The sequence below is a fragment of the Stegostoma tigrinum genome, chromosome 24 (assembly GCF_030684315.1).
Source record: "Stegostoma tigrinum isolate sSteTig4 chromosome 24, sSteTig4.hap1, whole genome shotgun sequence".
Classification (NCBI taxonomy): domain Eukaryota; kingdom Metazoa; phylum Chordata; class Chondrichthyes; order Orectolobiformes; family Stegostomatidae; genus Stegostoma; species Stegostoma tigrinum.
Window position 1 is genome coordinate 3,702,164 of NC_081377.1, and position 18,174 is coordinate 3,720,337.

General features: G+C 44.9%; 1 protein-coding gene across 13 annotated transcripts in view; it reads right to left on the minus strand.

Moving 5' to 3' along the window:
* LOC125465044 (adhesion G protein-coupled receptor B2) overlaps window positions 1-18,174 on the minus strand; it is a 687,705-nt gene that overhangs the window by 293,764 nt on the left and 375,767 nt on the right. For all 13 annotated transcript variants that reach the window (XR_007250162.2, XM_059654252.1, XM_048558109.2 and 10 more), the window contains one exon: window positions 6,976-7,170. Coding sequence is in view for 12 of the 13 variants with exons in the window: in XM_059654252.1 (XP_059510235.1) it covers window positions 6,976-7,170 (195 nt within the window). In the remaining variant the exon portion in view is untranslated. The remainder of the gene's footprint in view (window positions 1-6,975; window positions 7,171-18,174) is intronic.

Here is an 18,174-nt window from a genome sequence, read left to right on the forward strand (position 1 = left end):
TCTACATTTGTTAATCTTTCAGTCAGCGGAGGATCCCACTACAGGCAGACAAGAGCTTGCTTCACATGCAAAAGTGGAATCAAGGAGAAATCAGTACTATGTCAGGCTGACAGATAAGCCACAGCAGGAGATACTGGCTGACTGGAAAATTCTGTAGTAAGCTTTGTAAATGGACTGAGTCCTTGCTTCCTTTGGGTGACACGGTGACTCAGTGATTAGCACTGCTGCCTCACATGGCCAGGCACCCAGGTTTGATTCTAGCCTCGGGTGATTGTCTGTATACAGTTTTCACATTTTCCCCATGTCTGCATGGGCTTCCTCCAGGTGCTCCAGTTTCCTTCCACAATCCAAAGATCTGCAGGTTAGGTGGATTGCCCTGTAGTGTCCAAGGATGTGCAGGCGAAGCAGGTTAGCCATGGAAAATGCATGGTTACAGGGTAGAGGGAAGTGGGTCAAGGGAGGGTGCTCTTTGGAGGGTCGATGTGGACTCAATGGGGTGAATGGTCTGCTTCCACACTGTAGGGATTCTGTGATTCCCTGTTCACAATCCCCAACTTGCCTCTTTTTGCACTATAAAAGTTATTTTTTCCCAATGCTGAGGCTTTATGTGAATTTCCTATATTTGGTCATGAGCCCTGCCTGTTTTCTATGTGAATCACTGCACTGCACTTGGATTTAAAATGACTGTATGGCTGAAACGGACAGCAACTAGGACACCTAAGATGTTCACAGCAGGCCAGGCAGCATCAGAGGAGCAGGAAAGCTGATGTTTCAGGTCTGGACACTTCTATTCATCCAGCTCTACTCCTTGTTATCTCAGACTCCAGCATCAGGAGTTCCTATTATCTCTCACTGAAGATATCCATTTGGTTCACTGAGCGACATCTGGTTATCCTGGTGGATACAAAAAATACAATGATGGGCACCCACTTCCTGTCTGGTCAGAAAACGTCCCTATCATTACTAAGTGGATGTGGTTGGAGAACACAATAGTAGTTAGCAATTTTGAAAGCACAAACAAACCTGGATTCAACGTCACAAGTATTTCAGTGACCTGCCATGTTTAGGGATGTTGAGTAAGACTTTCAGCTATGCAGTGTTTTCCCCCAGAATACAACATGAAATATGCAAGCTATTTGGTTGCTGCAGGTGCCTGCTACTCATCTGTCTTGGAGGAAGACACATCAGTCACTGTTGTAGCAGAGATAGTAGGAACTGCAGATGCTGGAGAATCTGCAATAATAAGGTATAGAGCTGGATGAACGCAGCAGGCCAAGCAGCCTCCAGCTCTACACCTTGTTATCTCAGATTCTCCAGCATCTGTAGTCCTTATTATTTCTGAAACAATTTTAACCCCACTGCAAAGCCTCTTCTAAGGGTGCCTACCCTGAAGAAGTTACCCTCCTCCCTCCGGAAAACCTCTGATGCTGCTTGGCCCGCTATGTTTATCCAGCTCTACACCATATTATCACTGATGTAGCAACACTGTTAATATGTGAGGTTGCCAAAGACGAGATGGTGTTTCAAACAAAGTGGAAAGATTTCCACCCCAAAATCATTTTCATTACCCTTGCTCACGTTTCCATTCTGAAGAAATGGGAACAATGTCTGAAAAAGGAAGACAGAGATGGAATCTCAATGCTCCAGTCCATAAAGACAGTGGTGAAGAGGGCAATGGAAATTTTCAGTTTGCCAACAAGGGAATTTGTGGGTGATGGCAAATTCTCTTTCAAGTACACATAACAGTGGAGGAGGTATCTTCTGGAATAGCATGGTCTTTAATGTATTGCTGATGGATGTAGGGGGATAGTTGAGGTTGGGAATGTGGTGGTTGTCATTAGTTGGTGGATGGGTGGCACTTAGTATGAGGAAAACATTTTCTGCCAATGTAAAGTATTGGGTGAACTATTCAGAAACATGAATAAGAAATATTGAGGATCTCTATGAATTTCTAAAGTAAACATATCTTGATCCTCCCTCAGGTCACCTGCTTGGGCAAAAGGAAGAAGGGAATTTGTCTGAAAAGATTGCCACACGAGAATATCTGGGCTTTGGACTCAAGATATTGGATGTTGAATGCAACATTGAATGTATAGGAGGTGGTAGCTGAGGGTTCGGGTTCAGTGGACAGTCACCTATAAGACAAGGGGATAGTTACAATGATGCTCTACAGGGCAGTGAGCAAAAGCCTCGTGAGTCAGTGTTTTTGGACCCATAACAGGAGATGTGAGGCAGATCTGATACAGTTCCCTGAAGCATTGAAAGAAAATGAAGGTGTCCTCTAGAGTGATAAGCATAATGATGTTCCAGATTCTCAAGTGTATGAGCTTTGCCAATGAGGGAGTGATCCATTTCATGGCTGGGCACACATGGGACCACCAGGAGTGCATACAGGAGCCACAGATCTCCACAGACTGTGTGACTATATCTGAAGTGACTGGAAATACAGGATCTGAACAGAATAATTTCATAGACAGCCCAATGGTGCCTGAAGGGGTATCTGAATGCCTGAGTAGCAGACATCTTCAAGCCAGCAAGACAGTACACCAATGGGTTGAGGGTGATGCAAAGAAAAGGTTCCAAACGGGTGGAGGGAATTTTATCATCCTTGGCTTTCTTTCTGCATTCAACATCCAATATCTTGAATACAAAGCCCAGATATTCTCGTGTGGCAATCTTTTCAGACAAATTCCCTTCTTCCTTTTGCCCAAGCAGGTGACCTGAGGGAGGATCAAGATACGTTTACTTTAGAAATTCATAGAGATCCTCAATATGTCTTATTCATGTTTCTGAATGGATCACCCAATACTTTACACTGGCAGTGAACAGTGACCAATCAATGACTACCGCCTGGTGTCTCTGACCATAAATTGTGAAATGGCTTGAGAGGTTAGTCATGTCTCACATCAACTCCAACCTACTAAATTGCCTTGATCCTTTAAAACTTGCCCACCAGTGGAAACAGGTCTCAGCAGGCACCATCTTCTTGGCCCTACATTCATCCCTGGGACATCTGGATAACAAGGATACCTGTATCAGTCTCCTTCTTATTGCTTACAGTCCGACTTAAAACAATACAATTCCAAACAAGCTCATCTCTAAACTCGAGGTCTAAGTCTCAGCTCCTTACTCGATAACTGGATCCTAGCTATCCTGACTCATAGGTTGCAATCAGTAAGAAGCGGCAATAACATCTCCTCGCCATAATCCTTAGCACCGATGCCCCTCAAGGCTGTGTTCTCAGCCCCCTACTGTACTCCTTATACATTCATGACTGTGTGGCCAAATTCCACCCCAGCTCCACTTTTAAGTTTGCTAATGGCACCACTGTTGTAGGTCGGATTTCAAACAATGACGAGACAGAACAAAGGAAAGGGGTTGAGTGCTTAGCGGCAATAGTGTAAAGACAACAATCTCTCATCATCATCAGCAAAACAAAGGAGCTAATCATTGACTTCAGAAGCAAAGTGTAGGGCATGCCCCTGTCTGCATCAATGGCGCTGAGGTGGAGATGGTTGAGAGTGTCACGTTTGTGGGAGGGGTGATGATCACCAACAACCTGTCCTTGTCCAGCCATGTCAAAAAGTACAACACCATCTCTACTTCTCAGGACCCTAAAGAAATTCAGTATGTCCACAAGGACTCTTACCAATTTTCACATATGAACCATAGAAAGTATCCTATCTGGATGCATCACAGTGTGCTATGATAATTGCTCTTTCTAAGGCCGCAAGAAACAGCAGAGAGTTTTGAACACAGTCCAGTCCATCATGCAAACCAGCCTTCCATCTATTGACTTCATCCATACTTCCTGCTGCCTTGGGAAAGCAACCAACATAATCAAAGACCCCTTCCCCGAACAGTTTCCTCCCCTGCTGTACCAGACTCTTGAATAGACCTTTCAAATGTTATTTTTGATCTCTCTCTGCGGATGTAACACTGTACTCTGCACCATGTTCTGCTACCCTGACACACTCTGTATGGCACACTCTGCCTATATAGCTCCCAAATCAACACTTTTCACTTCATCTCGGTACATATGATAACAATAAATCTGCCAATCAATCTATTATGGCTGCTCCAGCATACATTCATGCAGTGCAGCCGCAGGAAAGTCCCCTCAACTGACTGCAGAAAAAGTTTGACTGCCACAATCTTCACAATGTTATACCCAAAGACATGAGCTAGCTGTCTTCACCTCTTCCAAACCAACATGGCAACACTTCATTGGAGCATCCAATTGCAGAGACCCGCACTGGGTACAACACTAAGTGATGTGTAGAATATACTGTTATAAAAGGGTCTAGGCCCGAAACGGCAGCCTTCCTGCTCCTCTGATAGTGCTTAGTCTGCTGTGTGTACCCAGCTCTACACCTTGTTACCTCAGATTCTCCAGCAACTGCAACTCCTACTATCTCTGAAACAATTTTAACCCCACTGTGAAGCCCATTTCTGAAGAAAGGTCTAGGCCTGAAACGTCAGCCTTCCTGCTCCTCTGATGCTGCTTGGCCTGCTGTGTTCATCCAGCTCTACACCTTGTTATCTCAGATTCTCCAGTATCTACATTTCCTACTATCTCTATAAAATGAACTGCCTGACACAGTACTTTAGTAAAATAATTAGTTTCTGCAATGGTGGCACGTATTTATAGTAATGAATATCTAACATGTAGGTCATCAAGTTCTGCAACAATACACTTTCAATAAGCATTGGAAAACATATTAGTTTGGCTGCCATCTATGTGAAGACTTAGACTTTGTCGAGTCTCAGCAATGCGATCCGTCACCATCTTCCCACAACGCCTTCAGATAACATGTTGTTGGATCAGTATGTTCCTTGCAACAATGGCAGCCTGCAGGGACTCCTCCGCATGTCTCTGGGCACAGCTCAACCTTACACTACAGTAGATCAGCATCTCTGGCCTTAGCCGGTCCTGGCTCTTCTTGAAGGACTTTTCTCCTCCCTCTTCTGAGGATATGGGATAATGTTCCCTCTAACTTGAGGTCACGCCACTCTGCTGCACCATACTTTACAATATGCAGACAAGACAATCATCCCAGATATCTTTACAGGCAAGTATGCGAGTATTCCACAGAATGGTAAGGTATCTGAAACTCAATTTTAATAGTTCTACGATCTATTCAATTTATGTCCTGATGTGTATGCAGCTCTTGTTATATCTGCATTGAGGCTCTGTCTAAGAAAACTTCAGTGTGGTTGGAAGCTGCAACTTTCAGAGGATATAAAAACAGGAAACCCTGGAAATATTCAGCAGATCTGGCAGTATCTGTGGAAAAGGAAACAGTCAGTGTTTCAAATTGAATATGACTCTTATGAAAAGCAATCTTATTGGATTAAAAAATGCTGGGCATTCATTTCCAAGTATTATGTGTTGTTATTTTTTTTCTCTCCTGCCTGACCAGCTTTGTTTCCAGCATGTTCTGCTTTACTTCAGATTTCTGGAATTCACAGTAGTTTAGTTTATTCAGAGTATTCTTTTTCATCTGGAATCTACCTACATTGCAGGAAGTCAGGTTGAAAAGTTGAGCTAAGAAAGTATATGTACATTGTAGCAGATCCAAGGACAGCATACACATTTGTGCAACAAGCTCATGTTATGGTTGTGCACCAGTGACACATTTACTGTTGATAAAATGATCTGGACTCTCCACGACTGCTTTAATGAGCACAGAAGTCCAATTTAAAAAGAAAACCCTCAATCTATGGATCTGTGGAACCAAATCCAGTATAAATTTTGTGTTTGGGAAGTTACAATGGCTGAGCAGTTGATGACATCAAGCAATACTTGCAAAGAGAGAGTCTGTGATGGTACTAATGATCAGAGAGTAGCAAACTGGGAAGATCTACACGAGTCAGCAACCGAACATGAAAGGAGCATGACATGAAGACTCTGAGGGCCATGGTGAAATTCTGTGCTACCAGCAGGACATGTGGGCATGGTTAGATCCAGGGACCAGGTCTTCGTTTATCACAGATATTGGTCACTGACTCCCTGGAAGGGTGAAGTCTTCTGAACTGACATTTTGATGTGTTCAAGCAGATATGCCTATCGTGCGACACAGGTTGCTCTTGATATTCCCTTCTCCTTCTCCTCTTCAGTGTTAGCTACTGAGGCTCCGCCCCTCTTGGAAACCTTTCTCCTGGCATTCAAGTCTGCTGGCATGGCTGCGGCTGTGCCTGAGTGGACTGTAGATGTGAAAGAGCTGCATACTTGTCCAGTGTCGAGATTTTTCCCAGAGTTGGGGACTCAATTACTAGGGGTCATGAGTTCAAAGTGAGAGGAGGAAAGTTTAAGGGAGATATGCGTGGAAAGTTCTTTACACAGAGGGTGGTGGGTGCCTGGAACGCGTTGCCAGCAGAGGTGGTAGACGCAGACACGTTAGCGTCTTTTAAGATATATTTGGACAGGTACATGGATGGGCGGGGAGCAAATGGACACAGACCGTTAGAAAATAGATGACAGGTTAGACAGAGGATCTTGATCGGCGCAGGCTTGGAGGGCCAAAGGGCCTGTTCCTGTGCTGTACGTTTTTTTGCTCTTCTCAGAAGAACACCACTTTGAATCTTATGCGACTGAAAACAAAAACTAAAGTTCGCCCTATTCTCTTCCTTCAGTCTTGAAACAAGTTAGCTGTCTATTGTGCTACTTATCCCTTGACTCTACATCTGCTGACATTGTATTAGCACCAAGCTGTCACTAATACCTTCACAAGGACTGCGGCAGGTAAAAGTCATCCACAATCACTTTTCTCAGGTAAACTAGTAATGAACAGCAATGAGCAGACCATACCAATGGCAGTTACATCCAGATACATTTTTTTATGAGAAGAAAATATTTGTTAATATGATTGCTGTGTGATGTTGCAAGTTCTACAGCGCATCCTGACACATATAGATGGAGACAGAAACTGCAAAACAAAATGTAGAGCATCAGTCATCAAATACAATCCTCACTTGTATGTCACCAGAAGCAGGAATATAGCTGGCTCTCTTGAATGTATCTGTCACGTTCCGTAGTATGTCTGCAGAAAACAAGAGATCGCCACTGTAGAAATTTTTTCTTGCTATTAAACCCAGCATAGTTCTTATTACTTGTATCATGCCCTCTCCTGCCAAGGTCCGCTGTCCTTTAGCCAGGTGCTCTCGGATCTAAACAAAGCAAATACACACAGATTCAACATATTGTCACTTAGAACAACCAGATTATCTGAACACTTGCTGAGACAAAATTAACTGTAATTTTAAGGATCAATAATCATTGCCTTATTTGTAAATGATTAGCTCTAGCACATCTTAATTTATTTATACACTGATGATCTGAGTATTCATCTCATCATTTTATTAACCTACGGCACTGCTCAGGGACTCACATTCAGGTCTGCAGATCCACCACTTACAATATTACATTGTACTGCTTGATATGGTGCTCAAAATATACCATTCTTCCCATTTCACAAAATTAAGTATTTCAAATGACCTAAAGCGCAAAGCAGAATAACTTGGGTGGTACACGCAAAAGTTAAATGGGAAATTCAGAACACAGCGTGCAGGTCAGAGCTAATAACAATCAGCAGGTTTTCTGCTGGCCAGACAGTCGTTATGCACACCCCTGAAGAACTCCCATTATAGCAGGAAATTAACACTTCCTCTGTGCAATTCCCGTACACCTGGAACCCTCTGAAAGGAAAAAAAGAGACCGAACTGAACATAGCCTTAGAGAACAAGTTAAGAAGGAACCAGGAAATGACAGAGAGTTGAATAAATACTTTGCATTAATCTTCATGATAAGGTCATTAATATTTGTTGGTCACAATTAATAGGTTTGAGTATTGCCAAAAAAAGACACATCCTGTCAAAGTTTTTTGATTTGTATTCATCACGATAATTCCTAAAAAAACACACTAGAGTGAAGGGAAAAGGCCCCATATCTTAGGAAGGATGCATTAGCCTTGGAGGAGGTCCAGAGGACATTCACAAAAATGAACTCGGGTATGAAGGTCTTCTCATAATGACAAGTGATTGAGGACTCTGTGTCTGTACTCAATGATGTCTACAGGATGAGAGGCAACGTCAAGGGCCGAAGGGCCTGTTCTGCACTGTATTGTTCTATGTTCTATGATCTATGTCTCATTGAAACTTACAGAACACTGAGAGACCCAGAGAGAGTGGGTGTGGAGAAGATGTTTCTATTGCTAGGACAGACTAACACCAAACAGCACAGCCTCAGAATGAAGGGGCGATAATTTTGAACTGAGATGAGATAGAATTTCTTCACCCAGAGGGTGGTGAATCTGTGGAACTCATTGCAACAGAGGGCTGTGAAGGCCATGTCATTATGTGTCTTTAAAACAGATAAATAGGTTTTTGATAAGTAAGGAGATCAAGGGTTATTGGGAAGAAGCAGGAAATTGGGATTGAGAAACATATCGGCTATGATTGAATAGTGGAGTTGTCTCTTTGGGCTGAATGACCTAATTCTGCTCCTCTTCCTCATGTTCATATGGAAAACAATCCTTTCATGCCGTATATACAAAGTGCCAACTTGTTGGCAAATGGATCCTGAGTGGTAAAAGTGTTCCACTGCACCAGTTAAATGATTTTGACATTGAACAGCCAAGCTTTGCTGAAATTTAAACTAGGCAGTTTGACTGATTATTCGAGACGTTGACTGAGATATGAATCAGAGAATGACAGTCACTCGTTTTGTTGATTTGAAACAGATGCAATGTGCACACGTTTTCTGTCTGCCTGCAAACAGGGCTGTGTGTATTAACGTGCACACAAGTGTGGCACCACTCCAGCCCTTGCTGACAATCTTAAATTGTTTGTCAGAGTAATTCTTCACTCATTTAGACAGGATTGCCTCTAATTTATTTTCTGCTACACAAACCCTCAAAGACTGCACACAGCAATGACTTCAGGAAAGCGCAATGCTTCATGCAGCATTAAGGGTTGAGGCCCGAAACGTCAGCTTTCCAGCTCTTCAGATGCTGCTTGGCCTGCTGTGTTCACCCAGCTCTACACCTTGTTATCGCGAGGGAACGCTGACTTTCGCATGCGCAGACTCGTTACGTAGGATCATGCTTTGATTTTTTGTGAACAGCTGAAGGACCTGTGATTTGACACAATCCGCCAGTCTTTTACACCCACATACTTCTACCTCTGAGCCATAACGTCTAGGTTCAAGTCCCACCTGCTACGGAGGTATGTAATAATATCTATGAACGAGTTGATAAGGAAAAATATGAAGATGATAAGGGGCTCTGGTGGCTCATTGGTAATGGCCTTACTTTGAGGTGAAGTCCCACCTGCTGCAAGGCATGGAGTAACAGCCCTGAATAGGCTAATTAGAAAATATGTGAAGAGGAGAATGAGGCCTTTTGTGGGCAGTGGCAGTGCCCCCTACCTCTGAGCCAGGAGACCATGGATCAAGTACCACCTGCTCCATAGATTTGTAATAACATCTCTGAACAGATTAATTAGAAAACATCTGAAGAGCAGGACGAGCAATAGCTTGTCAGCAGGATGTGTTTCTCCTTTGTGGGTTGCAATAAGAATGAACAATGAAAGTTGAAGCTACAGCATCGGTCTTGCTGAGAAACAACACTTTTTACAAAGGCAACAAGACAAATGTTAAAACCTAGAATAGAAAATGCTGGAAAAGCTCATTAAGTTTGGTAGCATCTGTGGACAGACATCAGAGGAAATGTTTTGGGTTGAGTGACCCTTCCTCAGAACAGACAAATGTCAAAGTTATAAATAAAATGATGTGGAATTGAATCCATTGGATTTAGAAATATCATGTTATTAAGTGGTCCATGCATTTCTGATATTTTTAAACTAAGTTTTCTATCTTTTCTGCATGATCCTTTTTGTTGCTGTGTCTAACAATGTCTCATCCAAGAGTGTAGGCATCCATCCTATTGCTAATACAGATTGTTTTGTTTTCCTAGAGATAGGGAGCAGGGTCACCAGAATACACATTCAGAATTGGTATGTGTAATTTTTTTCAGATTTTTACAAAAATGCTCGGAAAATGCAGCGAAGCCAAGAATAGTTGTCCGCTCACTATGGACAATGCTTTCTACTGCAACTGTGATGTCAGCAACTGAACCCTGTAAATTACATGAGTAAATACATAAGCTTAGGAACTGTATGTATGATAGATATTTGACAAAAACAAGAGAAGTAGAAGATTCGGTTCTGCAATGGTTGGTAAGTTCATTGCACAATCTGCAGACTGCTACATGCATTCAGGACAGGTGATTTTTGAAAGTTTGGACTAAGTTGCTTGGAGGCTTGTGCGCTCTTCCCAATGCCTCAATTTCACTTTGTGAAGCTGCCCCCTGAATGAACCTTAGAGATAATGGGAACTGCAGATGCTGGAGATTCCAAGATAATAAAATGTGAGGCTGGATGAACACAGCAGGGCAAGCAGCATCTCAGGAGCACAAAAGCTGACGTTTCGGGCCTGGACCCTTCATCAGAGAGGGGGATGGGGGGAGGGAACTGGAATAAATAGGGAGAGAGGGGGAGGCGGACCGAAGATGGAGAGTAAAGAAGATAGGTGGAGAGGGTGTAGGTGGGGAGGTAGGGAGGGGATAGGTCAGTCCAGGGAAGACGGACAGGTCAAGGAGGTGGGATGAGGTTAGTAGGTAGCTGGGGGTGCGGCTTGGGGTGGGAGGAAGGGATGGGTGAGAGGAAGAACCGGTTAGGGAGGCAGAGACAGGTTGGACTGGTTTTGGGATGCAGTGGGTGGGGGGGAAGAGCTGGGCTGGTTGTGTGGTGCAGTGGGGGGAGGGGATGAACTGGGCTGGTTTAGGGATGCAGTGGGGGAAGGGGAGATTTTGAAACTGGTGAAGTCCACATTGATACCATATGGCTGCAGGGTTCCCAGGCGGAATATGAGTTGCTGTTCCTGCAACCTTCGGGTGGCATCATTGTGGCAGTGCAGGAGGCCCATGATGGACATGTCATCAAGAGAATGGGAGGGGGAGTGGAAATGGTTTGCGACTGGGAGGTGCAGTTGTTTGTTGCGAACTGAGCGGAGGTGTTCTGCAAAGCGGTCCCCAAGCCTCCGCTTGGTTTCCCCAATGTAGAGAAAGCCGCACCGGGTACAGTGGATGCAGTATATCACATTGGCAGATGTGCAGGTGAACCTCTGCTTAATGTGGAATGTCATCTTGGGGCCTGGGATGGGGGTGAGGGAGGAGGTGTGGGGACAAGTGTAGCATTTCCTGCGGTTGCAGGGGAAGGTGCCGGGTGTGGTGGGGTTGGAGGGCAGTGTGGAGCGAACAAGGGAGTCACGGAGAGAGTGGTCTCTCCGGAAAGCAGACAGGGGTGGGGATGGAAAAATGTCTTGGGTGGTGGGGTCGGATTGTAAATGGCGGAAGTGTCGGAGGATAATGCGTTGTATCCGGAGGTTGGTAGGGTGGTGTGTGAGAACGAGGGGGATCCTCTTGGGGCGGTTGTGGCGGGGGCGGGGTGTGAGGGATGTGTCGCGGGAAATGCGGGAGACGCGGTCAAGGGCGTTCTCAATCACCGTGGAGGGAAAGTTGCGGTCCTTAAAGAACTTGGACATCTGGGATGTGCGGGAGTGGAATGTCTTATCGTGGGAGCAGATGCGGCGGAGGCGGAGGAATTGGGAATAGGGGATGGAATTTTTGCAGGAGGGTGGGTGGGAGGAGGTGTATTCTAGGTAGCTGTGGGAGTCGGTGGGCTTGAAATGGACATCAGTTACAAGCTGGTTGCCTGAGATGGAGACTGAGAGGTCCAGGAAGGTGAGGGATGTGCTGGAGATGGCCCAGGTGAACTGAAGGTTGGGGTGGAAGGTGTTGGTGAAGTGGATGAACTGTTCGAGCTCCTCTGGGGAGCAAGAGGCGGCGCCGATACAGTCATCAATGTACCGGAGGAAGAGGTGGGGTTTGGGGCCTGTGTAGGTGCGGAAGATGGACTGTTCCACGTAACCTACAAAGAGGCAGGCATAGCTGGGGCCCATGCGGGTGCCCATGGCCACCCCCTTAGTCTGTAGGAAGTGGGAGGAGTCAAAAGAGAAGTTGTTGAGTGTGAGGACGAGTTCCGCTAGGCGGATGAGAGTGTCGGTGGAGGGGGCCTGGTCGGGCCTGCGGGACAGGAAGAAGCGGAGGGCCTTGAGGCCATCTCCATGCGGAATGCAGGTGTACAGGGACTGGACGTCCATGGTGAATATGAGGTGTTGGGGGCCAGGGAATTGGAAGTCCTGGAGGAGGTGGAGGGCGTGGGTGGTGTCACGGACATAGGTGGGGAGTTCCTGGACCAAAGGGGAGAAAATGGAGTCCAGATAGGTGGAGATGAGTTCGGTGGGGCAGGAGCAGGCTGAGACGATGGGTCGACCAGGGCAGGCAGGTTTGTGGATTTTGGGAAGGAGATAGAAACGGCCCATGCGGGGTTGGGGAACAATGAGGTTGGAGGCTGTGGGTGGGAGGTCCCCTGAGGTGATGAGGTCATGAATGGTGTTGGAGATGATGGTTTGGTGCTCGGGTGTGGGGTCATGATCGAGGAGGCGGTAGGAGGTGGTGTCGGAGAGTTGGCGTCTGGCCTCGGCGATGTAGAGGTCAGTACGCCATACTACCACCAATTCCTCCGCCTCCGCCGCATCTGCTCCCACGATAAGACATTCCACTCCCGCACATCCCAGATGTCCAAGTTCTTTAAGGACCGCAACTTCCCCCCCACGGTGATTGAGAACGCCCTTGACCGCGTCTCCCGCATTTCCCGCGACACATCCCTCACACCCCGCCCCCGCCACAACCGCCCCAAGAGGATCCCCCTCGTTCTCACACACCACCCTACCAACCTCCGGATACAACGCATTATCCTCCGACACTTCCGCCATTTACAATCCGACCCCACCACCCAAGACATTTTTCCATCCCCACCCCTGTCTGCTTTCCGGAGAGACCACTCTCTCCGTGACTCCCTTGTTCGCTCCACACTGCCCTCCAACCCCACCACACCCGGCACCTTCCCCTGCAACCGCAGGAAATGCTACACTTGTCCCCACACCTCCTCCCTCACCCCCATCCCAGGCCCCAAGATGACATTCCACATTAAGCAGAGGTTCACCTGCACATCTGCCAATGTGATATACTGCATCCACTGTACCCGGTGCGGCTTTCTCTACATTGGGGAAACCAAGCGGAGGCTTGGGGACCGCTTTGCAGAACACCTCCGCTCAGTTCGCAACAAACAACTGCACCTCCCAGTCGCAAACCATTTCCACTCCCCCTCCCATTCTCTTGATGACATGTCCATCATGGGCCTCCTGCACTGCCACAATGATGCCACCCGAAGGTTGCAGGAACAGCAACTCATATTCCGCCTGGGAACCCTGCAGCCATATGGTATCAATGTGGACTTCACCAGTTTCAAAATCTCCCCTTCCCCCACTGCATCCCTAAACCAGCCCAGTTCATCCCCTCCCCCCACTGCACCACACAACCAGCCCAGCTCTTCCCCCCCACCCACTGCATCCCAAAACCAGTCCAACCTGTCTCTGCCTCCCTAACCGGTTCTTCCTCTCACCCATCCCTTCCTCCCACCCCAAGCCGCACCCCCAGCTACCTACTAACCTCATCTCACCTCCTTGACCTGTCCGTCTTCCCTGGACTGACCTATCCCCTCCCTACCTCCCCACCTACACCCTCTCCACCTATCTTCTTTACTCTCCATCTTCGGTCCGCCTCCCCCTCTCTCCCTATTTATTCCAGTTCCCTCCCCCCATCCCCCTCTCTGATGAAGGGTCCATTAGATGAATGTATTCAGAATAACATTAATTACAAAAGTTTTGTTCTTGTTCTAACTGATGTAGATTTGGTAACTGATGTAGATTTGGAAACTGCCTCCCTGCCATTCTAACGAAAGTGTAAGGCAATGGCAAGCCATCACTGACAAACTGTCTAGAAATGGTTTAGCACAAAACATCAGCAGATGATGAAAAAGAAACCAGTTTTGGGATGACCACGCATGACATAGTGCTGCAATGCTGTGTATGTTTGTTCGAAGGAAATTGCTTCTGGTAGTTCTTTGTTGCCACCAGATTTGGATGACTTCTTGAAGGTTGATGTTAGTGTTCACTCAGTGCTTGGAGGTTACTGCTGTAGGTTGTCCAAGTTTCTGGAGCACATGGAAGCACCAAGAGCATTTCTCCTCAGTAAACCATAATGTTATTCTTGAATTTGAGGTCTTGATCTTGAAGAACTAGTTTCTACCATTGGCCAAAGTTTCAGCTGGCACGTTAGAGGTGATAATAAATTCTGTCATTTATGCTTGCCACCAACAAAAAGAAGCTCCCAAAATGTAGAAATTGATTCACATATGCCACAGTCTTGTGTCTGACCTTAAATGATAGCAGGAGGTACGTTCTGAAAGCTAGTCAAACGTTGATTGTCGTTTTCTCAGTGTTTGATAAATAGTCTATTTTCTCATGTTTTGATGACTGAGCCGGTAATAACCTGGAACTTAGATTCTGAGTGAGTGTACAGACACTCACTTCTGCATACTGAGCACAATGACTGAGATTATAACATACAAATACTCTTATCAAGCAAGAATCAGAGATGAGTTAGTGGTGTGGTGATAATGTCACAATACTAGTAACCTAGAAACCCTGTTTAACATTCCCGCATTGTTGATTAGAACATCACCAAAATCGATGGTGACATTTGAAATGAATACAAATCTGTAATAAAAAGCGAGTGAATTGTCATTAAAATCAATCTGGTTTATTAATATTCTTCAGAGAAGGAAACTTGTCTACATGTGACCCCATACTCACAGCAATGTACTTGACTTGTTGTTGACCCCTGGGCAACTTCTCTCAGTAGATCAACTGGTGACAGCTGATCAGACTGCTGGAATCTGCTGAATGTTAGACCAGACCCCACTGGGCTGGAGTCTAGAATGTAACTGAAGCTGACCTCCTGATTTCAAGCTGGTGAGGTGATCATTTTCTACTCACAATCACCATAGCATGGGCCTACTGGGATGCAACAGCCCCATATCTCTGCTCACAGGCCTGTTTACAAAGCATCCTATGGGTTGGAATCTACCTACATATTGATGGAGTCTGGGAAGACTAAATAGGAAGAAGTTATTAATACTCATGAAAACTTTGAGAACATGGCAGCACAGGTTTAAATAATTTGGTGAAAGAAGTAAAAGCAACATAAGGAAAAGCTTTTTCACAAAGCAAGAAGTTGAGGTTTGGAATGCACTGCCTGAGAGTGTGTCAGAGGCATTCATCTGAAGCATTTAAGAAAGAAACAGACTACGATCAGAAAATGATGAATGAGTTATAGGAAGAAGGCAGAAGAATGACACTAAGTGAATTTCTCATTTGGAAATTTGGTCTAGACAGCACAGGCTGAAAGGCCTCCTTCTGCACTCTAACAATTCTGCATGACTGCTCAGTTGCAGCTATGAATGATTCTTAGTTTTGCACAAGCCTGTAGACAGAGCTTCCATTCTGAGACACCCTTGGTCTCCTATCTGCCTCAGCAAGTTCCACCTCTCCAAAGCAATAGCTAGGCAGAAATTGTTCTTATAAAAGGAATTATAACTACTGAGCATGTGCAAAGACAGAAAAATCACCATGATGTCAGATCACACTGAACCAAATCCTCGGTCTTTCTGACTCCAGATAAGATGCCCTCTTTTACCATCTTCTGCAAATGGTTACATTCAATAAAATTTCATGCTATACGCTCTATGGTGGCAATTCTGATGAGACTGACATAACTGCAGGCAGGCAATGAAGCCTAAAGTGAAGCCCAATGATCCAAACCCAAACATGCACAAAATACCCAAAGTGATAGTTTGAGGTAGAGGTCATCAAGCAACACACTTTGAGATTGCTGCACCTGTGTGCTTTTAATTGACTCATGAACAAAGAAACACAGATCCCTTTAGACATCGGCACTTTTCAACCTCTGACCATTTAAGAAATATTCTACCTTTCACTTTTTTCCTGCAAAATAAGTAACTTCACACTAATTCACCTTATAATCTATCTTCCATGTTCTAGCCTATCCAGTTAGCCTGTTTTAATTAATCCATATATCCTCACTGCAGCTGAGGTTCTCACTTAGTTCTGGGTTATCAACGAGTCCCAAGTTCTAAATTATTTATATAGTTTGTGAATTGCTTCAGCCCTAGCACTGATTCTTGTACCCCATGTGTAACGACCTGTAATCTTGAGTGATTCATTTATTCTTATTCTTGTCTGTCTGACAATTCCCAGTATATACGAGTGTATTACTCCCGAATCTCAGTGCTTTCATTTTATTTCACTAACCTCTTAAGATCTTATCAAAAACATTTTGAACATCCAAAAACATGCCATCCACTGGTTCTACACCATCTACATTACAAGTAAATTCTCAAAAGCTCTGACAAATTTGTGCAACTTGACTTCCCTTTTTACATCTATATTGATTCTGCCTAATTTTAATCACTCTTTCCAAAATGTCCTTCGTAACAGATTCTAACATTTTCTTCACTACTGACATCAAGGCGAGAAGATCTATCCACATCGACTTTCCAAAGACCAGTCCACCCCCCTACCCTATCCCTGTAACTCTGCTTTTCCCGTGGACATATGGACAATCTATTACGACCAAAACCTTCTAACATGCACATCTTTGGACAGTTAGAGGAAATCAGAGCACCCAGAGGAAACCCACACAGGAAGAATGTGCAAACTCCGTACAGACAGACGTCCAAGGCTGGAATCAAATGGAGGTCCTGGCCTTGTCAGGCAGTAGTACTAACCACTGAGCCATCATGCCACCCTCAATTTTTGTACCTGTGCCTGAGATGCACTCATCACCATCAGGCATCTGTGTGCCTGTGCTGAGCTGATCCTCCTCAAGATTGTGATGCTGAGCCACCTTCACCCCCCACCTACCCCGATGCCCACACATTCCTGACAATGCCCCCCCTCCCCAACCCCCTCCAACCGCACAATCATTTTCCTCTATCTTGCCATCTTAACTTGTGGAGTTACATTTGCTACTTTCAAATGAACAAGAACCGTCCCAGAATCTAAGGAATTGTGAAAGACAACTACCAATAAATCCGCTAAACACTGCCTTCAACTTTGGGAAGAGCTCACCTGATGTAGGGGATTTGTAAAGCTTCAATCTGTTTAACCTTTAAAACATCTCATCTTTATTATTAATAAATTCATGGGATGTGGACATCACTGGCTCAATCAGCATTTAACTGTCCCTAATTGCCTAAAAGGTCGCAACAAGTCAATCGCATTTTTGGAGTCACATGTAGGCCAGACCAGGTAAGAATGGCAGTTTCCTTCCCTAAAGGATATCAGTGAACTAGCTGGGTTTTCTCTGACAACTCGTGGTCATCATTTGATTCTTAATTCCAGCTGTTTTCAATTGCATTTGAATTTCACAATCTGCTGTGGTAGGATTCAAGCCCTGGTCCCCAGAACATTACCTGAGTCTCTGGATAAATTGTCCAATGATAATACTACAAGGTCATCACCTCCCTCAATACTAAGTTCTTCTATTTCCTTAGTTTCACAAGTACCTTGGTAACCTTCCATGAAGACACATGCAAAGTTTAGTTTCTCCATTATTTCCTTGTTCCATACTATTCCTGTTCCCAACTATTATGAATCCACAAATGCCCAAGATAATTATTTCACTTTCACATATGTAAAGGAGCTTTTACAGAAATGTGCAGAAATAGCTAATATGATAGATGGGTGCTGGTATCCACAAATGAAAGTCAGCATCAAGCTACAGAAGTACTACAGCTTTTTATCGACTCAATGACTAGCTATTGTCACAACTGCCATTCCATCCATTAAAGCATTAGCCCTCAAACTATCTCGCAATTTTTCTGTGCATTCTCTAAGAAACAAAGAATGTTTTTGGATTGTTTGTTCCTCAAGCAAAAGAAAAGGCTTGCGGGGGTTGGAGGTAAAGCACAGTTACAAAAGGGTTAAGTATTCATGGTTAAATGTTAATGGTAAAAAGGGTCCTGTTGAAGGGACATAAGAGTGACTGTGTTTTGCTATAAGTACAGTTCTGAGCATGTGTAAAAACATCTATGTCATTGTGATAACAAAGTGTGGAGCTGGATGAACAC